General features: G+C 49.2%; 3 protein-coding genes across 8 annotated transcripts in view; 2 read left to right on the top strand and 1 right to left on the bottom strand.

Annotated features, from left to right (window-relative positions):
• Window positions 1–3,946, top strand: part of ZFPL1 (zinc finger protein like 1) — a 6,404-nt gene extending 2,458 nt beyond the window's left edge. For 3 of the 5 annotated variants that reach the window (XM_060302943.2, XM_060302945.2, XM_030833664.3), the window contains exons 5-8: window positions 76–148; window positions 223–369; window positions 619–742; window positions 1,229–3,946. In XM_060302943.2, coding sequence (XP_060158926.1) covers window positions 76–148; window positions 223–369; window positions 619–742; window positions 1,229–1,415 — 531 coding nt within the window. In that variant the 3' untranslated portion in view covers window positions 1,416–3,946. Of the gene's footprint in view, window positions 1–75; window positions 149–222; window positions 370–618; window positions 743–1,021 lie in introns of all 5 variants that reach the window. The other 2 variants (XM_030833665.3, XM_060302946.1) reach the window with 2 other exon arrangements.
• TMEM262 (transmembrane protein 262) lies at window positions 1,666–7,429 on the bottom strand. Its single transcript, XM_030833669.2, has 4 exons — window positions 7,137–7,429; window positions 2,118–2,408; window positions 1,914–2,013; window positions 1,666–1,813 (listed from the first exon to the last, which is right to left on the bottom strand). The coding sequence occupies exons 2-4, from the start codon at window positions 2,289–2,291 to the stop codon at window positions 1,737–1,739; spliced, it is 351 nt and encodes a 116-aa protein (XP_030689529.1). The 5' UTR covers window positions 2,292–2,408; window positions 7,137–7,429; the 3' UTR covers window positions 1,666–1,736.
• Window positions 7,415–27,480, top strand: VPS51 (VPS51 subunit of GARP complex). 2 transcript variants are annotated; one of them, XM_030833657.2, is made up of 10 exons: window positions 7,415–7,716; window positions 8,208–8,337; window positions 23,479–23,625; window positions 23,707–23,926; window positions 24,029–24,746; window positions 25,139–25,354; window positions 25,554–25,772; window positions 26,224–26,345; window positions 26,437–26,524; window positions 27,116–27,480. In XM_030833657.2, the coding sequence occupies exons 1-10, from the start codon at window positions 7,492–7,494 to the stop codon at window positions 27,374–27,376; spliced, it is 2,346 nt and encodes a 781-aa protein (XP_030689517.2). In that variant the 5' UTR covers window positions 7,415–7,491; the 3' UTR covers window positions 27,377–27,480. The 2 variants fall into 2 exon arrangements, with proteins under 2 accessions (XP_030689517.2, XP_060158923.1); XM_060302940.1 differs by lacking the exon at window positions 7,415–7,716 and adding an exon at window positions 11,283–11,476 and having other exon boundaries at window positions 8,206–8,337.

Here is a 27,480-nt window from a genome sequence, read left to right as displayed (position 1 = left end):
CTGGGTCCCACCTGGGCCAGGTGGGTGGGTGGGGACAGCACGGGGCAGGCTGGTGACATCTGTTCTTTCCTCCAGATTGACGAGGTGGTGAGCCCAGAGCCTGAGCCCCTCAACACTTCCGACTTCTCTGACTGGTCCAGCTTTGATGGTAAGTGGTGGTCTCCACCTGCTGTTGGGGCCCTTGCCTCCCTGCTCTGCTGACAGCTCTCTTCCTGCCCACAGCCAGTGGTAGCCCCAAACAAGAGGAGACAGCCAGCGCTTCTGCTGCCCCAGCCTTCTACAGCCAAGTCCCCCGGCCCCCTGCTTCCCCGAGCCGACCCGAGCAGCACATGGTGATCCACATGGGCAATCCCGAGCCTCTGACTCACGGTGAGCCGGGGAACTGTCCAGGCCAGAGGAGGATAGAATGGGAGTGGGGTGCTTTGCGTGGAGGGAGCTCGGGGGTCTGGACACCCACCCACAGGGACCCTTCCTCACTGCATCACAGACGTTACCTCCCCACAATTCCGAGATGCTGTTAGGCTGAGAAGGGCCGGGATCTCCTGCCCTCCCCTCTCCCCACCCCGCTATGGGCCAGTTTTCCTGAGCCTGTGGATGCCGGTGGCTCTGCCCCTGCAGCCTCAGCCCCAAGGAAGGTGTATGACACGCGGGATGATGACCGAGCGCCAGGCCTCCATGGGGATTGTGATGATGACAAGTACCGTCGCCGGCCTGCCCTGGGCTGGCTGGCCCAGCTGCTCAGGTACATGGGGTCAGGTGGGGCAGGATGCCAGGAAGGGGGAGGAGGGGAAGTGAGAGCCAGAGACCCTGGCAGGGCGATTTCATGACAAAAGGGGCTTGTTCTGGGTAATAACGGGACCTGGTATAGGGGCTGTGCACCGAAGCCTGGGCTTGGGTCTGCCCCCCTCTGGGTGTTTCCTTGCGTGCCACGTATGAGGTTCGGACTCGGGCTCTTTGAGGCCCCTTCCTGCTCTGACACCCCCCAATCTTTGTGACTCTCCTTATGCCCGACACATTCCAGTTTCAGAACACAGTTGTTGCCTCAGCTGGTTTGAGCTGCAGTCAGCCTGGTAGTGGGCAGGCGCAGGGATGACCACCCTTGAGGAAACCAGGCTCAGGGATGGTGGCGCTGGGGCCGGAAGACGAGCGTCATGGCTGGGGCTCCTCTCCCGGCTGCAGGGGCCGCCAGGGACTGGAGGCCTGACCTGACTTCCCCTCATCCCCCCAGGAGCCGGGCTGGGTCTCGTAAGCGGCCGCTGACCCTGCTCCAGCGGGCAGGGCTGCTGCTGCTCCTGGGGCTGCTGGGCTTCCTGGCCCTCCTTGCGCTCATGTCTCGCCTGGGCCGGGCTGCGGCTGACAGCGATCCCAACCTGGACCCGCTCATGAACCCTCACATCCGTGTGGGTCCCTCCTGAGCCCCTGCTTATGGCTGGGCCAGCCTAGGAGCTGGGGGCCTGAGGGTGGGTAGAGGGGGAGGTCCAGGGGCCCTTCTCTGCTCCTCTTCCTCAAGCCTGAGACACTAAGATCCCAGGCCCAAAGCCAAGTCCACCAGAGTGGCTGCAGGCTAGGCCTGGGGTTCCTGCAGATCAAACATTTGTCTTGACCTTCTCCTCCTGGGTCTCCAGCTTTCCCCCTCCCTCCCCCAAAGGAGCTGACAGGTGGAAATAAATTACAGACTTTATTAAAACACCCGAAGCAGCCTTTTCCTTCCCCCTTCTCAGCCTGGGCCCCAAGCCTCAGTGGTTCTCTTCCCGGTACTCTATGGCCAGAAACTCCAGGGACAGGCGGTTGAAGAAAATGGCTCCGTTGAGCACTGGGCAGAGGAGAGAGCCCCCATCAGCCTTGCCTGCCCCCTCCTTGCTGCATATCAGGGTTCCAGAGCTCCCCCCTCCTGCTGCGTACACCCTACTCACTCAGGACGGTCAGGGAAAAGCATCGACGAAACTTGTCATGTGTCATCTCAGCGTAGAGTGACCCCATGGCGGCCCAGCAGATGCCGATCACCTGGGAGAACTGTAGGCCCCATCCCGTGGAGAGTGGCCCCCTGACACACAGGGGGGTTTCCATCAGCCCCTGGGCCTCCCCTGACCAGCCCTCGAGCCCCTGCCCTGGCCTACCATCAGGACAACTGTGTAGCGGAAGCTCATGCGGTCATAGTGGTGGGTGATACAGAAGTTGTGCACGTCGCTGGCGAAGACGGTCAGGTGTACGAAGAAGAGCATCAGAGCAGCCATGGTGAGAATCATGCCTTGTGGGAAGAAGAGCACGGCCACGCGGTCCCGCCACCGCATCCTGGCAGCAGCACAGACTCAAGGCAGCTGGTACAGCTTGAGCAGGCGGACACTGCCCAGGAGGAGCAGCCGACCCCTCCGGTTCTGGAGCGCACAGTCTGGAATAGCCGTAGGATTCTAGAATCGGGAGGACATAGAGAACAAGATTCTCGAGCACAGGCTGTTTCCAGCCAATACAGGAGTGTTTCATGGGTGGCCAGGGCAGCTCTGAACTGTGGAGGGGGGCTGGGCTAAAGGTACAGAGCAGCGGGGCCCTACCGTGTTGAGGGAGGGACAGTGTACCTCACCATCCCAGCCCACACACTTTGTGCTCTTGGGCAAATCTTCTCACTAAGTCCTCAACAGTTCCACGCAGGAGGTAGTGTGGGCACATTCTGCAGATGAAGAACTGGGGCTCAGAAAAGCGAAGGGGGGACTTCCTTGGTGGCACAGTGGTTAAGAATCCACCTGCCAATGCAGGGGGCACAGGTTCGAGCCCTGGTCCGGGGAGATACCGCATGCCATGGAACAACTAATCCTGTGTGCCACAACTACTGAGCCTGCAAGCCACAGCTATTGAAGCGCACATGCCTAGAGCCCATGCTTCACAACAAGAGAAGCCACCGCAATGAGAAGCACACGCACCACAACGAAGAGTAGCCCCTGCTCGCCGCAACTAGAGAAAGCCTGCGCACAGCAACGAACACCCAACACAGCCAAAAAAAAAAAAAAAATGTGAAGGGGCATGTAGGTCCTCAGCAAGTCTTAGGCAGATGAGAGGTCAGGTGTAATCTCTCCTAATGAGATCTCTCCAGTAGAACTGGAGGATGTAGCCAGGTGAGGGCAGGCCTGGGCTGGATCACAAACTCCAAGTATTTGTTCCAGCCCCTAATGGGGAGGAAGTAAGGGAAGGGACAACAGATTCTCCATAGCTGTCCCAGGACCTTCCCACATCCTCCCCAGGTGGGCCCTGGAGAGCAACTGGCTTTTCCATCTTCTCCCCAGATGTTCTTCCAACACATGATGCTGACCAGCTCTCCCCTCTGCTGCCTTCCAGCACTCAGCATCTTAACACTCATTGTCTCTACCATTCCAAGAGTCCCGTGAGAAAGCTGGGACTGGTGGCACAAATCCTATTTTACACACAAGCCTGGGGCACAGAGAGGGATTGTCAGCTCAAGTTTTCGCAGCCAATGAGTGAGGGAATCAGTACTAAGACTAATATCCACTTCTACCTGAGGCTGTGGAATGGGTAGGGACAATTAGATGCCAAGAAAAAAACATTTCCTCTGTACGTGTGAGAAGTGAGAACTCCAGGACTGTCAACAAAATAAGTCAGAAAACTGGCCAGAAATGGTGTGGAGGGACATGCAAACTCCCAGGAACTAAAGTATTGTAGAAGAGTTGATGTTGAACTTGGCCAGCCCCATTGCCTCCTGCCTGACTGTCTGCCCCAGAAGTCAGGTCCCAGGTCAGGTCAAGGCCGGAAGTCTCCTGCCTGGAAGCAGTAAGGTTAAATAAAGCCTGACACCACCATCCGTTATTGCTGCCCAGTGTCATTAATCACAAGAGACCCTCAGACCCCCATCTTAACACATTGAAGGGGTGATGCCCGATGCCCAGCTGTGTTCACACCATTGAAACAATTGTTTGCACTTTAGTTCTCATTTGAATACAAACGAATGTTTTTATGTTAGGGCTTCTACCTCAATGTCATTAAAAAAAAAAAATTACCCCCAGGGGCTTCTCTGGTGGCGCAGTGGTTGGGAGTCCGCCTGCCGATGCAGGGGACACGGGTTCGTGCCCCGGTCCACGAGGATCCCACATGCCGCGGAGCGGCTGGGCCAGTGAGCCATGGCCGCTGAGCCTGCGCGTCCGGAGCCTGTGCTCCGCAACGGGAGAGGCCACAACAGTGAGAGGCCCGCATAACGCAAAAAAAAATAATAATAAATAATTACCCCCATAGTGTATGAATATGTTCTTGTGAAAGATTTGCATCATACACAGGCATACAGAGGAGAATGTACCAGTCTCCCCCCTCCACCCTCACACCTACGGAGGTAACCCCTTCAACAGTTCGGTGAGTGGGCATCTTTTGAGTTCCTTCTTTTTAAAAAAATTTTTTAAAAATTATTATTATTATAATTTTTGGGTTTTTTTTTGCGGTATGCGTGCCTCTCACTGTTGTGGCCTCTCCCGTTGCGGAACACAGGCTCCGGACGTGCAGACCCAGCGGCCATGGCTCACGGGCCCAGCCGCTCCGCGGCATGTGGGATCTTCCCAGACCGGGGCACGAACCCGTGTCCCCTGCATCGGCAGGCGGACTCTCAACCACTGCGCCACCAGGGAAGCCCTATTATTATTATTTTTAATTTATTTGTTTATTTTTGGCTGCGTTGGATCTTCGTTGCTGAGCGCGGGCTTTCTCTAGCTGCCGCGGGGGCTACTTGTTGCGGTGCGCGGGCTTCTCATTGTAGTGGCTTCTCTTGTTGCGGAGCATGAGCTCCAGGCACATGGGCTTCAGTAGTTGTGGCACGTGGGCTCTAGAGCGCAGGCTCAGTAGCTGTGGCACACGGGCTTAGTTGCTCCGCGGCATGTGGGATCTTCCTGTACCAGGACTTGAGCCCGTGTCCCCTGCATTGGCAGGCGGATTCTTAACCACTGTGCCACCAGGAAGCCCTGAGTCCCTTCTTGATGTTAACTTCATACACCTACGTGTACATCTACATGCATAATTTAAAAAACAAAATCACACCATGTGTACTGTCAAAGTATAATTTTCAGAAAGTTAAAAATATGATCTCTAAATAAAGAATAAACATGTAACTAAGATGTCTTAACTCATCGGTGAAGGGTTCCCCCTCAGTAAGGTAGGAATGCGTCTTGAGGAGCTGGATATGGATAGGCATTTAAAGAGAAATATTAGAACATGATTACTAGGTTAGATACAAAATTGGCTGGTGTCCTACAGGGCAAACAAACCAAATTTTGAGGTTATTTTTCCATTGGATATAGATGTTTTGCATCTCTTTGGGACAATATCTAAATAGCAAGATCAAACAAATGTACACTCCTATAGGTAATTAAATAATCCTTGGGTGGGCTTGTGAAACAATGCCCCAGTATGATATTGGAAGGTCATGCTACCGTCTGTATTCCAAATTTTGGATAATTTTTCTTAACAGTATTCTGCAACTTTTTTTTGAAGTTTATAGATTTCTTGGAGTAGATCTACATCTTTCTACTCTTTTTAAAGACTATATTTATTCAGGCTGCGCTGGGGCTTAGTTGCGGTGGGATCTTCGTTGCAGCATGTTTAGTTTCGGCACGTGGGATCTTTAGTTGTGGCATGCGGACTTCTTAGTTGCGGCATGAGAACTCTTAGTTGCAGCAGGCATGTGGGATCTAGTTCCCTGACCAAGGATTGAACCCGGGCCCCCTGCATTGGGAGCGCAGAGTCCCACCCACTGGACCAACCAGGGAAGCCCCTAAATCTTTATACTCTTTTCTTCATTTTTCTTAAGATTATAGCTTGATAAGCTTAAATCTTCATGTATATTTTTTATACAGCCTCTGAGTATCCCATAGAGTCAGGGGTCAGCAAACTTCTGTGAAAAACAAGAGAGTAAATGTTACAGGTTTTGCCAGCCGTACGTCTCTGTTGCAATGACTCAACTCTGCTGTTGTAGTTAAAAGTAGGCATAGGGCTTCCCTGGTGGTGCAGTGGTTAAGAATCTGCCTGCCAATGCAGGGGACGTGTTTGAGCCCTGGTCTGGGAAGATCCCACATGCTGTGGAGCAACTACGCCCGTGTGCCACAACTACTGAGTGTGCACTCTAGAGCCCGCAAGCTGCAACTACTGAGCCCGCGTGCCACAACTGCTGGAGCCTGTGTGCCACAACTACGGGAGCCCGCGTGCCACAACTACTGAAGCCTGCATGCCTAGAGCCCGTGCTCCACAACAAAAGAAGCCACCGCAATGAGAAGCCCGCGCACCACAATGAAGAGTAGCCCCCGCTCGCCGTAACTAGAGAAAGCCCGCGCGCAGCAACAAAGACCCAAGGCAGCCAAAAATAAATAAATTAAAAAACCAAAAGCAGGCATAGATAATATGTAAATGCATGGGCATGGATGTGTTCCCATGGACCCTGAAATATGAATTTCATATGATTTTCACATCATGAAATGCCATTTTTTTTCAACCATTTAAAAATGAAAAAAAAAAAGCTTACAGGCCATATGAAAACAGGTGGTGGGCTGTGTTTGTCTGGCAGGACCCCTGCCAAAGAATAAAGTGGTTTCCATTCCATCCCTGGCCCCCCCAGCCCATCATAAGTAATGTTTCAAGGACCACACTGACACAGTCTTTTTCTCCTTTTCATCCATTCAAACTCGGCGTGTCTCAGTTTGAACTGCAAGTCTTTCCCTATCTTCAGCTCTTCACCTGGGTGAACAGCTGTACCTTTGTCCCAATCGGAAACCTGAGAATTATCCTCAACATCTCCACCTAACCCCTCCGTCAGCACATCCCATCAGTCACTTAAGATGTGCCAACTGTGTCTTCTAAGCGGCGTATAATAGGAGTTCTCAAGTTCAGGTGCACCAGAACTGCTTGACTTAAAAAAAATAAGCTAGGTCTGAGGGGAGCCCAGAGTCTTTGCAACACGCCACAAGTAATTCTGAAGGCAATTCTGATGCACGTCAGAGGACCAGGCCTTGAGAAACACTGCGCTAGAGCCACTGTGCAGCACTGTACATGCATTTAATCCTCGCAGCCCCCTTGTGAAATATGTACCCCAATATTAGGAATGGGGGAAACTGAGCTGCTACCCCCGTAACAAGGCAGTGGCAGGATGCCAGACATACCCTCTCTGGCTCCACGGCCCGCGCTCCGTCCACTGCATCTAGGGACATATTCCGCAGCCCCTGTCTGCGGGGGTGCAGGGTTGGAAGCCACGACTCGTCCTCCTTCTGGGAGGACAGCGACTCGACCAGTTCCACAAAATCCTTCCTGCAAAGCTGGGGGAACCCAGGGCTCTGGCGGAACCTCTTCGCTCGGGGAGGAAAGGTGCGGGGGAACTCCAGTCTCGAAGGACCCAGGGCTGCAGGGGGACGTTTCACCCGAAGGACTGCCTTGTTTCAACAACAACTTTATGGCTCCCGGAAGTACCTCCTCCCTATCCTCTGCCCAGCTTCACTCCTGTGGGCTGCACTTGGAGCCATGGCGGCGGCAACCGCAGGAGGTGGCCCGGGCTGTGGACCTGGGGACTCCCCAGAGGGGGCCGAGGCGGAGGCTCCGGAGCGTCGGCGGAAGGCGCACGGGATGCTGAAGCTTTACTACGGCCTCTCGGAGGTGGAGGCGGCGGGGCGCCCCGCGGGGCCGGACCCCTTGGACCCTACAGATCTCAATGGGGCGCACTTCGACCCGGAAGTGTATCTGGACAAGGTGTGTGTATCGGGAGGGGGAACAGGCCCCCGATATATTGCACCCCACATCACGCCTGCGACTTTGTTGCGGGGGGGAGGGTGGGGCGAGGGAAGAGGTGTTCATAAAAGCAGGATGACCCTGGGCCGGGCAATAGGGGCAGAGCTGGAAGATAAGGGGTCGTGGGCAGACTTGGACTGGCCTGAGATGGTGCGAAGTCTGAGGTCTCCTGGGCTGAGGTTCTGATAGACCCGATATAGGGGGCGTGGCCCAGGCGCTGACAGGCGTAGGACTGGGCCTTGGCTGCAGCTGAGTATTTCAAATGCCGACAAACCCCAAATAGGGTCTGACCTGGTAACTCCTGAGCTATGCCACTTATAGGTTCCTTGTCTGAGATTCCTGGCAGGGGTGGGATCAGGGTTTTCTTGCACCAAAAGCCTACCAGTTAGGGGCAAGGCTGGGGGACATGAGTGCCCCCTTGTCCTGGATACTAACCACCTAATTTCCTCCAGCTGCGAAGAGAGTGCCCACTGGCCCAGCTGATGGACAGTGAGACGGACATGGTGCGGCAGATCCGGGCTCTAGACAGCGACATGCAGACCCTGGTCTATGAGAACTACAACAAGTTCATCTCAGCCACAGGTGATTCCTACTGGGGCACACTCCTCACAGTCCCACATCCCCCAGTTTCTCCTATGTTGGGGAAGCCAGTAGAGGATTTAGACAGAGCAGACCCAGATTCTAGTCCTGCCCTGACACTAATGCACTCTCATCTTTCTCGCTCAGAGCTGTCGTGGTTTGATGACTATTGAGGTGATAACTGTTCTCAGAGGGTTGTTTTGAGGACCAAAGGGGAGAAAAGGACAAAATGAAATTTTAAAAAGAAATGAATTTACCTGAAGTACTTAGAATCTCTGACACTAAGGTTGTGTCACTAATCTCTGACACTAACCATGCCTAAGTAATGGTTAGTTTCTCTCATTAGTGGTAGCTTTCTTCTCTGGTTCAGGTCTTTCTCGAGAATGGGCTTATCTCTCTTTCATTCTCTCTTTTTTTTTCTTTCTTTTCTTCCTTTCTCTCTCTCCTTCTTTCCTTCCTTCCTTCCCCTTTCCCCTTTTCCCTTTCTCTCTTTTTAAATGAAGCAGGGATAGAAAATGTATGACATTAAGGGACAAACATCATATAAAGGTTTTTTTTTTTTCCCTTCTGTCCCCTTTATTCTCTGTTCAAGATGGTACTAGACAATGTTCAGTATCATCCACACTAGCTTTTGTCCTGTGTTGGTGAAATGCACTGTTCAGATTTTTGGGACCCACATGTACTTAGTCCTAGAGGCAGATCCTGCAGGTCTACCTGCAGTCTATGGGAATGTCTGTCCTCTGAGTGAGATGAACAGAAGAATGGGGTGACCTGACTGTTGTTTTAAAAGGATCCCTCTGTCCACTTGTTGAGAGTGGACTATAGGGAGGCAAGGATGGCAGAGACACCCATTAGGAGGCTATTATAACAGTCCAGGCAAGATGCTGGTTGTATGGACCAGGGTGGTAACCGTGGAAAAGTAGAATGGCTCAAGATTCTTAAAAATTTGTTAGTTGAGGGATCTGGAATTCAGAGAAGGCTGGAACTTGAGGTACATGGAACAAGATGATCTCTCCTGGGGGGAGTGTACAGAGAGAAGAGGTCTGAGGACTGAAGCCTGGTGCATCCTAACATTCAGAAGTCATGAAAAGAAGGAAAATCTCACAAATCTTCTTTCTCAAAGAAACAAACATTTGGGAATGTTTGAGAACGACCCAGACCATGGCTGTCTTAGAAGATAACGAAGAAGGCATTCCAAGAAATGGAATTGATAAGCTTGACCAATACATTAGCTCATGGAGTGCTCATCAGTGGTGCAAGAGAGGGAAGAACTGCAGAAGCAAAGTCCTCAAGAAAGAGGGAGGGGATTGAGCAGTGCACATTGGAGAGGCTGGCCTTAACAGGAGGTCAAGAGCTCATCTACTGTAGCAGGAGGGAAAGCAGACTGTGGGCAGAGCCAGTCAGGTGGATAGGTGTGGTAGAGTTTAACTAGAGACCTTTCAGAACACATTAAGGAATTTTCCATTTATCTAAAGAGTACTTAGCTAATCAAAGTGTTTAGACAAATGAGTGATGTGATGTGTGTTTTGAAAAGATCCCTCTTGTCCCTGGCTACATTGAAAGGAATAGATTGGAGAGGTGGCTGGAGTGAGGCCATTTCAGCAGTCCAGACCAGAGATTCTGGGAGCTAACACCAGGATGATAATGGGGGGGATGGACAGTGATGAGTGAATTGAGAAGTGTTAGGAGGCAACATCGACAGGACATGCTGTTGAGGAGCTTTGGGTGTACAGAATGACCTAAGTTTCAACTTGAACAGTGGATGGTGGATGTGGTGCCCAAGAAACTGCAAGAAGATCAGGTGTAGGAAAAGGAACATAATGAGCTAGGTTTTGTTTTGTTTTGTTTTTTTAAGGGGAGCAAGGCATGAGATAAACCTGGATGAGCCTGTGGGGCCAGATCATGAAGGCCTTTGTAGACAAAATAAGAAGGATTTTGGTCTTAATCATAAGAACTCTAGAGATCCATGTCAGATAATCACAGCATCTCAGTATGGAAGGAAGCTTGAGGGGGTCTAGTCCAATCCATCTCTTCTTTCCTCAGAGTATCTCTAAGGAGTGGCCTTCTGACTCTTGCTAGAAGTGGGGAACCTTTACCTAGTGGTGAGAACTCATAACTCTTTGAAAGAACTTTGAGGCTAAGGGAGCTAGGTTTTGAGGTTTTGGAGCTGTGCATAAGGAGCTAACAAGAAGGCAGATGCATATGTGGCTCTGGAGCTCAGAAGAGAGATCTGAGCTAGAGGAATAAGCCTTGGAGGCAGCTGTGAAGAGGAGGAGAGTTTAAAGGGAAGTGTGGGCAGGGTTGCTTAAGAATGGGATAGAGCCTGAGAAAAGAAGAGAGCCCAGGACAGAGCTTGGAGGAGCACCTCCGTTTGATGGCCATGGGGAGGAGGAGGGTGAGCCTGTGATGGAGACAGGAGTGGTCATAGAGGGAGAGTGGTGTCAGTATGAATATACATTAATTCAACTGATTCATTCATTTATTCAATCGCTTGTCAAATATTTGCCTGTGTGCCAAGTACTATTCTAGGCACCAGGGATATAGCAGTAAATAAGACAGTTTCTCAGCTGTCACAGAATGTACATTCTAGAGAAAGAGACAGATAATGAAGAAAGAAAATAAGATCAGTTCACTTCAACAAGAGCTCTGTAGAAAATGAAACAGGATAATATATTAGAGAGTGGGTGGTTGGGACTGATATAGAGAGAGTGGCAGAGAAAGACTTTTCTAAAGAGGTCACAGTTAAGGTGAATGATGAAAAGTTGACGATGGGAGGATTTGGGGGCGGAGTGGCCCAGGCTGAGGAAACAACTTGTGCAAAGGCCCTGGAAACTCTACGACCAGAGCAGGGAGAGCAAGAGTGTGGGGGTGAAGGGAGCGGGGTCTGACTGCATAGGATATACAACAGGGGTGGTGAGGTTTTTCTTTTCTTTTCTTTTCTTTTTTAGGTTTTCTGAAAGGACCAAAAAGTAAATATTTTAGGCTTTGTGGGCCATCTGGTTTCTGTCACAACTACTTATCTCTGCCATTATCATGAAAGCAACTACAGACAGTATAAATGAATGAGCATGGCTGTATTCCAGCAAAACTCATTTACAAAAACAGCCCTGGCATCCAGAGTGACGTCAGCAAAAATAGTGGAGTAAGTGCATTTGAAAATATCCCCTCCATGAAAGCAGCCCTGAACTGGCCAGAATGGTTACAATAAGCTTTCTTAGAACTCTGGAAAGTAACCAGAGGTGTGCAGCAATCAGAGGAGCATTTATTCAAGAAAAAGAGCTGAATCATGGTAAAAATAATGAATCCTATGGTATTTTAGCTTGTCCTAGCCCCACCGTTTTCTCTTAGCAGTAGCCTTGAAAAATAGCCCATACCCCTAATACTAGAGGGAGCAGAACAAGGCTGGAGTTCTTTCAAAGCCTCATGCCCAAAGAATTGTCATTATTTAACCTGTCTGGTGGTTTCCTGAAACAGTCTACCCCATAGGTTTGTCTTGACCTGGAGGTCACCCAGTGCTAAAAGTCTCTCACCAGGGCTTCCCTGGAGGCGCAGTGGTTGAGAGTCCACCTGCCGATGCAGGGGACACGGGTTCGTGCCCCGGTCTGGGAAGATCCCACATGCCGCAGAGCGGCTATGCCCGTGAGCCATGGCCGCTGAGCCTGCGCGTTGGAGCCTGTGCTCCATAATGGGAGAGGCCGCAACAGTGAGAGGCCCGCGTACCGCAAAAAAATTTTAAAAAAGTCTCTCACCAGAGTTGTTTGTCAAAAACAATTACAGGCAAATGGTGTGTCTGTCTGAAGTGATAGATAACACTTGGGCAAACAATAGTACCAACCCAAACGCTTAAAAGGAAAAGCTGAGGAATGAGATGTCCCTAGGGGCTTTGACAAGCTCTGACACATTATTAGGAATCTTGAAGGCCACAAATGTGTACAGTAGTACACATACTTAGAAAGACCTGAGAGACTTCCCTGGTGGCGCAGTGGTTAAGAATCTGCCTGCCAATGCAGGAGTCACAGGTTCGAGCCCTGATCCAGGAAGATCCCACATGCCACAGAGCAACTAAGCCTGTGTGCCACAACTACTGAGCCTGCGCTCTAGAGCCCATGAGCCACAACTACTGAGCCCATGTGCCACCACTACTGAAGCCCATATGCCTAGAGCCCATGCTCCCAACGAGAAAAGCCACCACAATGAGAAGCCTATGTACCACAACGAAGAGTAGCCCCCGCTCGCCACAACCAGAGAAAAGCCCGCATACAGCAACGAAGACCCAACGCAGCCAAAAATAAAATAAAATTAATTAATTAAAAAAAAATCCACCTGCCAGTGCAGGGGACACAGGTTCAAGCCCTGGTCTGGGAAGATCCCACATGCTGCAGAGCAGCTAAGCCCATGTGCCCCAACTACTGAGCCTGTGCTCTAGAGCCTGCGAGCCACAGCTACTGCACACCGTGGAGCCTGTGCTCAGCAACAAAGAGAAGCCACTGCGATGAGAAGCCGGTACACCACAACAAAGAGTAGCTCCCGCTCGCTGCAACTAGAGAAAGCCTGTGTGCAGCAATGAAGACCCAACACAGCCAAAAATAAATAAATAAATAAAATAAATGTATTTTTAAAAAAAAAAGGAAAGAAAGAAAGACCTGAGAACGTCCTAAGCTCTCACTTCTGGCTTACTTCAGGCTCAGTGCAAGCAGGAAGTGAAGGTTAAGGGAGAGTTGTAAACCTCCTGGCTGAGTGTTTAAGGTATGCCCCAACACACACACACACACACACACACACACACACACACACACACAGACACACACACACACACACACACACAGCCCCTCAGTAAATACTAGGAGATTTATTAGTACTAGATATTTAAGGAGATCATTGTCCAGTCATTAGCTAATCACTAAGCTAACCAAGTAAAGGTTTCAGTGGCTATACACAGCAAAGAATACAAACTTTACAGAGTTGGTTCAGAAACGAATTAGTACAGGTTTAGTAACTGAAAAATAATTAAACAAACAATAGCAACAAGCGGCAACAACAAACCCTGGGGAGGAGAGAGGATCTGGTTTCTAGAGTTGCCATGTTGTATCAATATTATCTAACATGTCTGTTTTTTCAATAAAAATTGATGAGGCATGCAAATAAAGTAGAAAATCAGACCCATACACGAGAAAAAGCAGTAGAACCTGTCCCTGAAGAAGCCCAGAAGTTGAATTTACTACGTAAAGATTTAAATCCACTATTTTAAATATGTTCAGAGACCTACAGGAAGCTGTATCTAAAGAACTAAAGGAAGGCATAAGAATGTTTCACCAAATACAGAATATCAAAGAGAAGAAATTACTTAACAAAAGAACCAACTAGAAATGATGAAGTACCACAATGAAAATGAAAAATTCACTAGAGGGTCTCTATAACAGATTTGAACAAGCAGAGAAAGAATCAGCAAACTTCAAGATAGGTCAGTTGAAATTATTCAGTATGAGGAATAGAAAGAAAAAAGGATGAAGAAAATTGAACAGAGCCTTAGAGACATGTGAGACACCAAGTGTACCCACATATGCATAATGGGAAGAGTGAGAGGAGAGAGAAAGTAGCAGAGGAATATATGAAGAAATAATGACCCAAACCTACCCAAATTTACTGAAAAACATTAATCTACACATCCAAGAAGCACAACAAACTCCAAGTGGGATAAATGCAGGGAGATTCACACCTAGGCATATCACAGTGAAACTGCTAAAAAAAAAAGAGAGAGAGAGAGAAACTTGAAAGCATCAAGAGAAAAGTGACTCATCACATACAAGTGATACTCAATAAGATTAACAGCTGATTTCTGGTCAGAAACCATGGAGGTCAGAAGTCAGTGGATTCACATTTCAAAGTGCTGAATGAAAAAAATGTCAACAAAGAATTATATACCCAGTAAAAATATCCTGTAAAAAAGAAAGAGAGGGACTTCCTTGGTGGCACAGTGGATAAGACTCCGTGCTCCCAATGCAGGGGGCCCGGGTTCGATCCCTGGTCAGGGAACTAGATCCCACATGCATGCCGCAACTAAATTTGCATGCCACAACTAAGGAGCTCATGTGCCTCAACAAAGGAGCTGGTGAGCCGCAACTAAAGGAGCCCTGGAACCGCAACTAAGGAGCCCACCTGCCGCAACTAAGGAGCCCACATGCTGCAACTAAGACCTGGTGCAACTAACTAATAATAAATAAATATTTTTTAAAAAAAGAAAGAAATTAAGACATTCGCAGATAAGTAAAAACTGAGAGAGTTCATTATTAGCAGATCTTTACAAGTAAAACTAATTTATTAATAGTTATATATAATAGCAAGTTTAACTGGTTAATACTAGGCAATATTTATTGAGTGTTTAATATAAAACTGCACTGATTGAACTGCTTACATATATTAATTTAATTCTTACACATCTATGAAGTAGTTAACTATATCTCCATTTTACAGATAGGGAAACTGAGGTAATGAGATGCTAAATAACTTGGCCAAAATTTTATAGATAAGACATAATGTTTAATGCCTTGTTTCAAACGCAAAACAAGTCCAAAAATAACTTTAAAAAATCAGATTTTTTTGTTCTAGTACCTGTAGAAGGAACTGCATTTCTATAAAAGACAAACATTATGCATAATAAATAAATCCCTAAATGAATAAGTTTTATGTTAGACTGTTGTTTAACAAGTGAAAAATAAAATCATGACAATCAGAGAGTAGACAAATAGACTAAAAAAAATACTGCCATAAAGGAGAAATAATAATTCAAGAAAATCTAGTAACCTGGGACCACTTGGTGTGGGAACCAACAGCTCTGTCAACATCTGCAGTCACTGGCAAATCATTATCTTTGCAAAAAGTTTATAAAGTTTATCCAGAGTCAAGAAAACAGTCTAAATTACATCCACAATATTATATTTAAGAAAATAGAGGCAAGGTTTATATATTCAAAACATATTTAATGAAAACCCCTGCCACTCACTTCCTACAGGGGAAAAAAATCCTTAGTATTTGTGTGAGTGTCCTATGGTTGCTATAACAAACTGTCACAATTTTGGTGGCTTAAAATAACAGAAATTTTAAGAAAATAACAGAAATTATGGTCTCATAGTTCTGGAGGCCAGAAGCTCAAAATCAAGTTGTCAGCAGGGCTGCACTCCCTTCAAAGGCTCTAGGGGAGACTCTCTCATGCCTCTTCCAGGTTCTAGTTGACTTAAAACATTTCTTGCAGTTGCACCACTCTAACCTCTGCCTCTGTCTCCACATGGCCTTCTCCTGTGTCTGTGTCTTTATTTCTTTAATGTCAAGTGGCAGTGAGGTGGCTAGATGATAGGTCAGATTTTGCCCTCTAGTCCCATTAGTTGTGGCTGGGAGTGAAGAGGTAGCAGTCGATGACTTTATGGTATAAAACCTTTCTATTGCAGGAGAGAGACTTGTGGATCAGGAATTAGAATATGGCCAGGGCAGGTAACAGTGCTTTGACACCCGCTAGTATTGGAGGGTCTCCTGCTAAGGTGGGGGCCGGCTTTGGCTCACTGTAGGGACAAGGACACTGGCAGTGGCAGTTCTTACTGGCGTGAGCCCTCGTGAAGGCTGCCGTTTTCTCACCAATATCTGGCCCCACGTAACAACCTGTAGGCTTCTGTAAATTGAATAGAATTGAGTCCAGAAATAAACCTGTACATCTGTGGTCAGTTAATTTGTTTTATAAGGATGCCACAGTTACTCAACAGGGAGAATAGGTTTTTCAACACATGGTTGGGATACCTGGATAGCCGTATCAAAAGATTGAAATTGGATCCCTACCTCACACGCTATACAAAAATTGACTCAAAATGGATCATAGACCTAAATATAACAGCTAAGACTAAACACTCTTAGAAGAAAACATGGGTGTAAGTCTCATGTCCTTGGATTAGACAAGAGTTTGTTAGATATGACACTGTGATTTGTGATTTATAATAAGAAATATACATTTGGTCTTTGTGCACCATCCCTGGAATAGCTCCTAACCCCTTGTAATTTCCTATATAAGAGCCTTGTTAACAATATTTAGTTCTGTTCCCAGTTCCTGAAATAGCTCTAGTGAAATAAAGTGACGTGGATGTCTTTTGGTATTTATATAACAAGCCCTTTTCAACCACACCTGAGTTTATGTTAATGAGGTGATATTTGGAAAACTCCTAGATAACCCACGGATGGGGGCAGGTTGCCAGCAGAACCAACCATGTGATTAGAGGGTTGGAACTTTCAGCCCTACCCCCCAGGCCTCCAGGAAGGGGAGAGGGGCTGGGGATTGAATTCAGTCACCAATGGCTCATGGTTTAATCAATTATGTCTATGTAGTGAAGTCTCCATAAGCACCCACAAGGATGGGTTGGTGAACCATGTGGAGGTGTTGGGAAAGTGGCATGGCCAGAGAGGAAATGGAAACTCTATACCCCTTCCCACATGCCTTGCCCTATACATCTCTCCCATCTAGCTGTTCCTGAGTTGTTTCCTTTTGTAATAAAACAGTAATCTAGTAAGTAAACTGTTTTCCTGAGTTTGCTGAGCTGCTCTAACAAATTAATTGAACCTGAGGAGGGGGTCATGGGAACCTCCAATTTAGAGCCAATCAGTCAGAATCATAGCTGACAACCTGGACTTGTGATTGAAATCTAAAGTGAGAGAGGATAGTTTTGTGGGACTGAGTCCTTAACCTATGAGATCTGACGCTAACTCCCGGTAGATGGTGTCAGAATTAAGTTAAATCATAGGATGCCCAGCTGATGTCACAGAATTGCTTGATGAGTGGAAAACCCACACATCTGGTGTCAGGTGTGAAGTAGTGTTGAGAGTAGAGACACACAGGAGTGGGTTTTTACTTTATAGACACCAAAAGCACAAGTAATCAAAGGAAAAAAATTGGATAAATTGAACTTAATCAAAATTAAAATCTTGTGCTTCAAAGGACACTATAGAGAAAGTGAAAGGACAGCTCACAGAATGGGAGAAAATATTTGCAAATCATATAGCTAATAAGGGTCTAATATCCAGAATATGTAAAGAACTTTGATTAAGTCAGCACTAAAAAGACAACCCTGTTTAAAAATGGGCAGGGGCTTCCCTGGTGGCGTAGCTGTTAAGAGTCTGCCTGCCGGTGCAGAGGACATGGGTTCGAGCCCTGGTCCGGGGAGATCCCACATGCCGCGGAGCAACTAAGCCTGTGCACCACAACTACTGAGCCTGTGCTCTAGAGCCTGCGGGCCACAACTACTGAGCCCACATGCTACAACTACTGAAGCCCACACACCCAGAGCCTGTGCTTCGCAACAAGAGAAGCCACCGCGGTGAGAAGCCCGTGCACCACAACGAAGAGTAGTCCCCACTCACCGCAACTAGAGAAAGCCTGCACGCAGCAATGAAGACTCAATGCAGCTGAAAATAAATAAATAAAATAAATAAATTTTTTAAAAATGGGCAAAAGATTTGAATAGACATTTCTCCAAAGAAGATATACAAATGACCAACGAGCACATGTAGAGGTGCTCAACATCACTGGTTATTAGGGAAATGCAAATCAAAACCACAATGAGATAACCACTGCACACCCACTAGGTTTTCCAGAAAACGGAATAAAACAAATGTTGGTGAAGATGTGGAGGATTTGGAACCCTCTGCATTCCTGGTGGGAATGCAAAATGGTGTACCCGAAAACAGTTTGGCCATTCTTCAAAAGGCTAAGCATGGAGTTATCATGAGGCCCAGCAGTTCCACTCCTAGGAATATACCGAAGGGAATTGAAAACATATGTTTACAAAAACACATACACAGTTGTTCATAGCAGCGTTATTCATGACAGCCAAAAAGTGAAAGCAGCCCAAATGGCCACCAAGTGATGAATGGAAAACAGGTGTGGTCTATTCCATACAATGAAATATTATTCTGCCATAAAAAAGTATGACGTACTAATACATGCTACAACTTAGATGAGCCTTGAAAACATGCTAAGTGAAAGAAGCCAGACACAAAAGGCCACATACTGTATGTAATTCCATTTATTTTATTTTTTTGGTATTATTATTTATTTATTATATTTATTTTTGACTTCGTCGGGTCTTAGTTGTGGCACGTGGGATTTTTGTTGAGGTGTGCACGATTTTTCGTTATGGCGTGTGGGCTCTTCCTTATGGTGCGTGGGCTTCTCTCTAGTTGTGGTGTGCGAGTTTTCTCTAGTTGTGGCACACAGGCTCCAGAGCACGTGGGCTCTGTAGTTTGTGGCACATGGGCTTAGTTGCCCCACGGCATGTGGGCTCTTAGTTCCCTGACCAGGGATCGAACCCACCTCCCCTGCATTGTAAGGCAGATCCTTTACCACTGGACCACCAGGGAACTCCCTAATTCCATTTATTTTAAATGTACAGAATAGGCAAATCCATGGAGACAGAAAATAGATGAATGGTTGCCAGGGACGGAGGTGAGAGTGAAATAGGGAGTGACTGCTAAGGGATACAAGGTTTCTTTCTGGGGTGATGAAATAAAGAATTGGATAGTAATGGTTGTGCCATCTTGTGCATATAATAAATATACTAAGAACCACTGAATTTTATGCTATGTCCATTATAGCCCAGTTGAAAGTCAAAAAGCCAAACCGCTATCAAGCCAGGTTTGACCCGCAGGGTATATAGTTTGCCAGCCTTTGGCCTAGACACTGCGTTTGTTTATGTAATAATGCATTTTTCTGTTCCAAAATTGGAAAGGTCCCAAAGGTTGTATAGTGAAAAGCCTCTTCCCCTTCCTTTCCCCAGGTAAAGACAAAACAATCTTTAATGGTAAACTTTACTGAAGATTAACAGAAAAGTGCACAGGTCATAGTGGCCAGCTCCTGGAATTTCACAAATGGAACACCTCTGTGCAGTCAGCACCCCGGTCAATCAACAGCATGACCAACAAGGCCCCCTCCAGCCTCCTACCAGTTACCACCCACTCTCCTCCCAAGGAGAGTTTGCTCTAGTTGCAAACTACTTATCTTAGCAAGCCTGAAAGAGTTCGGGGATGTACAGTGTAGTCTGTAGTGAATTATTATCGAGATCCTCTCATATTGAGCCGTCCTTGCATTCCTGAAATAAAAACCATTTGGACATATTTGTCAATTATTCTTTTAATACATTGCTGGATTCTGTTTGTTAATTTATATGTGTATCTCCATTTATTTAATTAATTTAATTAATGTATCTATGCATCTCAATTCATAAGATATGAATGTGTCACTTTCATTTTTGAGCTATTTTTGTCACATTTTTGTATCAGTGTTATGTTTCTTCCACAAAGTTAATGTGAACGCTTTTCTAATTTTCTCTGCTTGAGTACTTCTTACACAGAGCTTTGGAATGAGCTGTCCTTCAGAGCTATGGCAGCACCCCCATGACATCCTCTGGCACCTTTGGGGGGGGAGGGAGAATCTTTCTTTTTTTTTTTTTAATTTTTAAATTTTTGGCTGCATTGGGTCTTCATTGCTGCACGCGGGCTTTCTCTAGTTGTGGTGAGGGGGGGCTACTCTGTTGCGGTGCACAGGCTTCTCATTGCAGTGGCTTCTCTTGTTGCAGAGCATGGGCTCTACGTGTGCGGGCTTCAGTAGTTGCAGCATGTGGCCTCAGTAGTTGTGGCTCGCGGTTCTAGAGCACAGGCTTAGTAGCTGTGGCGCACAGGCTTAGTTGCTCCATGGCATCTGGGATCTTTCCAGACCAGGGCTTGAACCCGTTTCCCCTGCATTGGCAGGCAGATACTTAACCACTGCGCCACCAGGGAAGTCCTGGAGAATCTTTCTTTGACAACATTCTCAGTTCTCTCTGTTCATGTATTCTTGCTCTTCTGGAATCCATTTAGGTAAATTCTGGTTTTTTGTGGCAAATTATCCATTTCATCTAGGTTTTCAATTTCTTTACACAGAATTGAGCTAAGTTGTATCTTGTGATTTTTTAAATATCTGTGTATTTGTGATTGTTTCTCCCCTTATTTCTTACTTTGTGTATGTTTTTTTCCCCATTTAAAGATTAGGGTAGCTCACATTTTATATATTTTGTTTTTCAGTTTTTTTCAGTGACCCTGACCTTTGATCTATTTATTAGTTCTCCCATTTAAAAAAATAAATTAATTTCTGCTTTTAGCTTTATTAATTCCTGCTTTCTTTTTTATTTTTCTGCTTTCTTTTTCTGGTTTCTTTTGTAGTGCTTTTTCTAACTTCTTGAGTTGAATGTTTATTCTAATTAGTACTATAAGAATTTAGGACTGATTTCCTGAGAACATTGCTTCAGCTGTATCCTATAGGTTCTTATAGTGTTTTGATTGTTGTTATTTTTTACATATACAGAAATTTCAGCTTTGATTTCCTTTTTGATCCAGTAGTTGATAATAATGAGGTTTTCTCTAAATAATGGGATCTCTTTATTTTCTAGTTTTGTTATTAATCTCTAATTTCATTGCATTGTGATCAGGGAATGCTTTCTGTACCATTTAGTTTCTTTTCTTCTGTAAATTTATTGAGATTTTTTGTATGACCTAATATGTGGTAAGGTTTTGGTGTATTTTATGGAATCTTGAAAAGAATAAAAATCAAATCGGTCTTCCATATTAATGATATTATTTAGGACTTCTGTAGCTTCATTTGGTTTTTATCCTTTTGGTCTGTCACGGATTGACAGAAGTGGATTAAAGTCTCCTATAATAGATATGTTTCTGCTTCATCCTCATTGCTTTCATTTATGCATATTGATGGTGAGTTCCAGAGTGGAATTAGGGAAATTAGTTGGGAAATGTTAGTAGTAGTTGGACAAGAGATGACGGTGGCTTGGAAAGAAAATGTTGGAGGTAAACCTTATGCAACTTGCCGGTGGACTGAATGTAAGGTAAAGGAGAGATGAGAATCAAAGATGACTCTTAAGAAATGGCCAGGAGGGCTTCCCTGGTGGCACAGTGGTTAAGAATCCGCCTGCCAATGCAGGGGACACGGGTTCGAGCCCTGGTCCGGGAAGATCCCACATGCCACGGAGCAACTAAGACCACAAGCCACAACTACTGAGCCTGAGCTCTAGAGCCTGTGAGCCACAACTACTGAGCCCGTGTGCCACAACTACTGAAGCCCGCATGCCTGGAGCCTGTGCTTCACAACAAGAGAAGCCACTGCAATGAGAGGCCTGCACACCGCAACCAAGAGTGACCCCCGCTCGCCACAACTAGAGAAAAGCCCGCGTGCAGCAACGAAGACCCAACCCAACGCAGCCAAAAATAAATAAATAAAATTAATTAATTAAAAAAAATAAGTAAAGAAATAAATGAACAGGAGCCAAAATGGAAAAGGTTAGTGGAGGAACAGGTTTGGGGAAAGTCAAGAATTCTGTTTTGCGTATGGACACCAAGGCGGGAAAGTGGTGGGGAGGGGTGGTGGTGGGATGAACTGTGAGATTGGGATTGACATGTATACACTAATATGTATAAAATAGATAACTAATAAGAACCTGCTGTATAAAAATAAATAAAATAAAATTCAAAATTTTTTTTAAAATTCTGTTTTCGACATATCATATTTGAGGTACCTGTTGGCCATCAACATCAGGATATTAAGTAAGTTGTTAGGCAGGGCTTTGGTCAGGACTGGAGGCAGAAATGTCCAAGTCATCACAGCCGTGGGACAGGATGAGACTCCCTCAGGGATCTATTCACTCTGCAGGTTTGGAAGGAGTTGATGTTTGCTTGTATTTTCTCTGTGAAGTGTGAATCAAGGTCACCATTTGAGAGTTGGGGGCATGTACTGGCGTTTTGAGAACTGAGGACAAAATGTTATTTTGGAAAATGGAAACACAAGACTCACTAGAAGGTTTGGAAGGACAGCTGACCAGTGTGCAGTGCTGCTTTGGGACTTAAAGTCCTAACTTGAAAGGGAGGCCAGTTGGTATGATTTTGTGGCTCATTTTCAGCTGTCATTCTTAGGGAGTGGGTTGGTAATTGGGCTTAACCTGTGATAGGGTTCTGCCGACAAATAACGGGGGCCAGGGGGCAAGAGATGCAAGAGGGCTTGCAAATGGGTGCTGATGCTCGTGGAGGACCACAGATTCCAAGAGGAGTGAGGAAGGAAGTGCAGCCATGAGAGGTATTACAAACAGTGACCAAGTGGTAGGGCCGCTGGGTCTGGAGTTACTGAAAAGGCCAAAGGATTGTTAGGGCGGGGTCAACAGGGTGAATGATCAGAAGGTTGTGAGGCTTGAAGCTAAGGTTTTAGAGGATGCAATTCTTAGCAAGGGCAGGGAGAGTGTGGCACAGATGAGGCAGATGCAAGAATGGATGGAGTTGAGGAGGTCAGCAAACGGAGAGTCAAGAATGTCCAAAGGCTCATCCTTGTGTATGTTGATGTCCACGAGGAGGTGTGGCCATGATCTGGAACTGAGGGGCGTGGCAAAGAGGACAGTAGGGATGGCAACAAGAAGGGGTGTAGTTTGATGTCATGGTCTTCAAAGAAGCTGGGGTCTCAAAGGGAGGAGGAGTAGAAGCTATCTAGAAGTGTTAAGGGGCCAGGCCCTGAGGCATCTGGGTTGACAGGAAGAACAGCCTTCTTAGGCAGGTTTCTGTCAGGACCAAAGGGAAAGAACCCTTCAGGGAAGGTCAACCATGTTCTAGAAGGCAGAGTGAAAGGGTTAGGGAATTCTGGGAAAGAGGTAAGACTGAACAAGTATTTACTGTGTGTCCCATGGCAGGCAGGGTGCTGGGCATGGAGGATGCCCTTGGGAACGAGCAGACAGGTCCCTGCCAAGTGCCCTGGGCCCTCCTTTGGATCTGGGCATCTTCTGAGATCAAGGACTGCGGCTTCATGGGCATCTCCCCACTGCACTGGGGCTAGGGGCACACACGGGGTGTTCAGAAAACGTCTGCTGCACTGACTAATGACACCTCACCCCCATTTATAGTGACCAAGCACCACTGCAGTCCTTTTCAAGCACCTAATCATCAATGTGACCCTCGAGGAGTGAGCTCAGGCGCGTTTGGGAAGGGGGCGGGTGTGTGTGAGGGTATTTGGACTACCTCTCAAGCTGAGTGTTCTGCCTGTGCCCCTAGTCATCTGCCTTTCCCCCTCTTGCGCCCTTGTCCTCCTAGACACTATCCGGAAGATGAAGAACGATTTCCGGAAGATGGAGGATGAGATGGACCGGTTGGCCACCAACATGGCAGTGATCACGGACTTCAGCGCGCGCATCAGCGCCACGCTGCAGGACCGCCACGAGCGCATCACCAAGCTGGCAGGTGCGGCCCGCCCCAGAGCTGGTGCTAAAGTGGGCCACCCCCAGGGAGTTGGGGCTAACACCACCTCCCCCTGTCCCCCAGGGGTCCACGCGCTGCTACGAAAGCTGCAGTTCCTCTTCGAGCTGCCCTCGCGCCTCACCAAGTGCGTGGAGCTGGGCGCCTACGGGCAGGCGGTGCGCTACCAAGGCCGCGCGCGGGCCGTGCTGCAGCAGTACCAGCACCTGCCCTCATTCCGCGCCATCCAGGACGACTGCCAGGTCATCACGGCCCGCCTGGCCCAGCAGCTACGGCAGCGCTTCAGGTGTGGGCTCTGGGCCCTCATGTCACACCCGCTGGTTTCCTGGGTCTGCCCCCGCCCCGAATTCTGTCTTCTTGCCCTTCACCTCCCTCTCCCTTCCCGCAGGGAGGGTGGCTCTGGCGCCCCTGAGCAAGCCGAGTGCGTGGAGCTGCTGCTGGCCCTGGGCGAGCCTGCGGAGGAGCTGTGCGAGGAGTTCCTGGCTCATGGCCGAGCGCGGCTAGAGGAGGAGCTGAGGAGCCTGGAGGCGGAGCTGGGGCCCTCCCCTCCGGCCCCCGACGTGTTAGAATTCACTGACCGCGGCGGCAGCGGCTTCGTCGGGGGCCTCTGCCAGGTGGCGGCGGCCTACCAGGAGCTGTTTGCGGCCCAGGGCCCGGCGGGTGCCGAGAAGCTGGCAGCCTTTGCGCGGGAGCTGGGCAGCCGCTACTTTGCGCTGGTGGAGCGGCGGCTGGCTCAGGAGCAGGGTGGCAGTGACAACTCCCTGCTCGTTAGGGCGCTGGACCGCTTCCACCGGCGCCTGCGGGCGCCCGGGGCCCTGCTGGCCGCTGCCGGGCTGGCAGAGGCCGCCACAGAGATCGTGGAGCGAGTGGCCCGCGAGCGCCTGGGCCAGCACCTGCAGGGCCTGCAGTCGGCCTTCCTGGGCTGCCTGACGGACGTGCGGCAGGCGCTGGCCGCCCCTCGAGTTGCTGGGAAGGAAGGCCCCGGCCTGGCTGAGCTGCTGGCCAACGTGGCCAGCTCCACCCTGAGCCACATTAAGGCCTCGCTGGCCTCTGTGCACCTCTTCACTGCCAAGGAGGTGTCTTTCTCCAACAAGCCCTACTTCCGGGTACGATCTTCCCCTGGGCATCCTTTTTCTTTTTTTCCTTCCTTTTCAGGGCATTCTTTCGTTTATCTTGCATGCAGGTTGGCAGCTACCAGGGCACACAGTCCTCGCCCCAGGCAGTCTGGATGTGGTTTCAGGCTGCCTTGAGAAAGGCTGGCATAGCCTGGAGGGGTGGGGCAGGCTCTGAGGGCATCTGCAAGCAGGGTCCCCAGTGCTGGCTTTGCCCCCCTGCACTCCCTTCCCACAGCAGGGGAGCTGCTCTGGGGTTCTGGAATGCGGGGTGAAACTGTCCCTTGGAGAGAGGCCAGGGCACTTCGAGTCCCAGTAGAAGGTCACTAGCAGCCTCTGCCTGGAAGGTTGGACCTGCTGTGTATCTGGGGCGCTCCTCCTCACAGGGCGAGTTCTGCAGCCAGGGTGTCCGTGAGAGCCTCATCGTGGGCTTCATCCGCTCCATGTGCCAGACAGCTCAGAACTTCTGTGAGAGCCCCGGGGAGAAGGGGGGCGCCACGCCGCCTGCCCTGCTCCTGCTGCTTTCCCGCCTCTGCCTGGACTACGAGACCTCCACCATCTCCTACATCCTCACCCTCACCGACGAACAGTTTCTGGTGCAGGTGAACTGCTAGCTCAGAGCAGGGTGGGGGGAGGTGATGCTAGGAACACAGGAGGCTGGGCAGTGCCCTCATGGTCAGGGCTGCCTGTGCCCAACACAGCCTGCCCCTTGCCCAGCCTGTGCCCAGTTCCTGGTGGCCAGTGGCTGCAGAGCTGCCCCCAGTACCCACTGCCTGTCTGTCCTCTGCATCCCTGGCTCAGGACCAGTCTCCAGTGACACCCGTGAGCACACTGTGTGCGGAGGCCAGGGAGACGGCACGGCGGCTGCTAACCCACTATGTGAAGGTGCAGGGCCTGGTCATATCACAGATGCTGCGCAAGAGTGTGGAGACGCGGGACTGGCTCAGTACCCTGGAGCCTCGGAACGTGCGTGCTGTCATGAAGCGGGTGGTGGAGGACACAACAGCTATTGACGTGCAGGTGCTGCCCTGGGCTGGCCAGGGGAACTCTGACGTGGGCTGGGGGTGCTGGGAGAACAGGCCTCTGAGGATCATGCCAGGAGGGGCCAGACAGTGCCTGCATCTACGGTCTTCCTCCTCAGCCATGGTGGCCTCATCACCCCCATTTCAGCTAGGAGGAGGAAGCTGAGGCCCAGAGTCACCCAGGAAATCAGGTCAGGGTTGGCCCTGAAGATTTGGCCTCAGTACCAACTCTTATGTTCCACTCTTGCCCCACTCCACTGGTTCTGTAAATAGTGACTGGGTACCAACTAGGTACAGGCCCTAACTACCCTGTGGTTTTTATAACGGTTGTGATTCTTACAACAAATGAGTGTGTAACTTAGGGCATCCTTGGCCCTTGCCCAAGGCACCTGGTGGGCTGCATGTTCCCCGTGCCCTGGCCTCCTTGCACTTCCTCCTTCCACCACCAGGTGGGGCTCCTGTATGAGGAGGGTGTTCGCAAGGCCCAGAGCAGCGACTCTAGCAAGAGGACCTTCTCCGTTTACAGCAGCTCTCGGCAGCAGGGCCGTTATGCACCCAGCTACACACCCAGGTCTGGCTGGTCAGGGTAGGCGCAGGGAGGATGGAGAAAGGAGGACCGGGGTGCAGGGGTGGGCTCTGATTGCTTGTCTCCTCCCATTCAGTGCCCCAATGGACACCAACCTCTTGAGCAACATCCAGAAGCTGTTCTCTGAGCGTATTGACGTGTTCAGTCCTGTGGAGTTCAATAAGGTCTGAAGTCCACAGTGACCCTGCCTTCCCAGGGCCCCTTGGGAAGGTTGGCTGAAGCAGCCCCGCACTGGCCCAGGGAGCCCTAGGACTCTGATTCCCGCCCCACCGTCTGTGTTTCTGAGGGATGTTTCTAGGAGTGAGTGGTCATCCAGAGGCCCGCCATCACCATCTCATAGCCCTCTGCCCGCGTCTGGGTGATAATCTAGTATACCTCTTGGTCCTCGTCCTTATCCCCACCATAGCCCTGGGTCCTCCCCAGGGATTCCTAGTCACACCATGGGCCCTGCCCCAACCCAGCCCGTGCTCAGGGACCTGATACTCTCCCTCCAACTTAGTAAGCTTTTCCCCTCCCCATATCAGTGCTGACCCCCATCTCTGCCTCAGGTTGCCGGGCCCTCCCCGTCCACTCTCCTCCAGATGATGGTCCCTCCCTCTTACCTGGGTCCTGGGACTTTCCACCCCATCACAGCTACTGGCATTTTGCCGTCTCCTTGGCCCCTGCACAGAACGTGGGTGCCCTTCCTCGGGGATCTAGTACCCCTCCCCAACACCTGCTGTAGTGGGTCTGCATCCCTGTGTCCCTACGTGCAGGTGTCGGTGCTGACCGGCATCATCAAAATCAGCCTGAAGACACTGCTGGAGTGCGTGCGGCTGCGCACCTTCGGGCGCTTCGGGCTGCAGCAGGTGCAGGTGGACTGCCACTTCCTGCAGCTCTACCTGTGGCGCTTTGTGGCTGATGAGGAGCTTGTGCACCTGCTGCTGGACGAAGTGGTGGCCTCAGCTGCCCTGCGCTGCCCGGACCCAGTGCCCATGGAACCCAGTGTCGTCGAGGTCATCTGTGAGCGTGGCTAGGCCCGGTCACACCAATCTACTCATCCCCTGGTGGCCCGACCTGGTGGCCCGCCCTGGTGGCCCTTCCCCTCGGGGCCTGCCTAATAAAGACGTGTTGTCTCCTG

The sequence above is a fragment of the Globicephala melas genome, chromosome 8, assembly GCF_963455315.2.
Source record: "Globicephala melas chromosome 8, mGloMel1.2, whole genome shotgun sequence".
Taxonomy (NCBI): Eukaryota; Metazoa; Chordata; class Mammalia; order Artiodactyla; family Delphinidae; genus Globicephala; species Globicephala melas.
Note: the sequence above shows the minus strand (reverse complement) of the source record. Positions and strands in the feature narration are given on the sequence as shown.

Coding starts and splice junctions, on each gene's coding strand:
- TMEM262 (XM_030833669.2), bottom strand. CDS start 2,291: ATGCGGTGGCGGGACCGCGTGGCCGTGCTCTTCTTCCCACAAGGCATG. Junction 2,014..2,117: donor GCTACACAGTTGTCCTGATG/GTAGGCCAGGGC, acceptor TGGGGCCTACAG/TTCTCCCAGGTGATCGGCAT. Junction 1,814..1,913: donor CTTTTCCCTGACCGTCCTGA/GTGAGTAGGGTG, acceptor TCCTCTGCCCAG/TGCTCAACGGAGCCATTTTC.
- VPS51 (XM_030833657.2), top strand. CDS start 7,492: ATGGCGGCGGCAACCGCAGGAGGTGGCCCGGGCTGTGGACCTGGGGAC. Junction 8,338..23,478: donor CAAGTTCATCTCAGCCACAG/GTGATTCCTACT, acceptor TTGTCCTCCTAG/ACACTATCCGGAAGATGAAG. Junction 24,747..25,138: donor CCAACAAGCCCTACTTCCGG/GTACGATCTTCC, acceptor TCCTCCTCACAG/GGCGAGTTCTGCAGCCAGGG.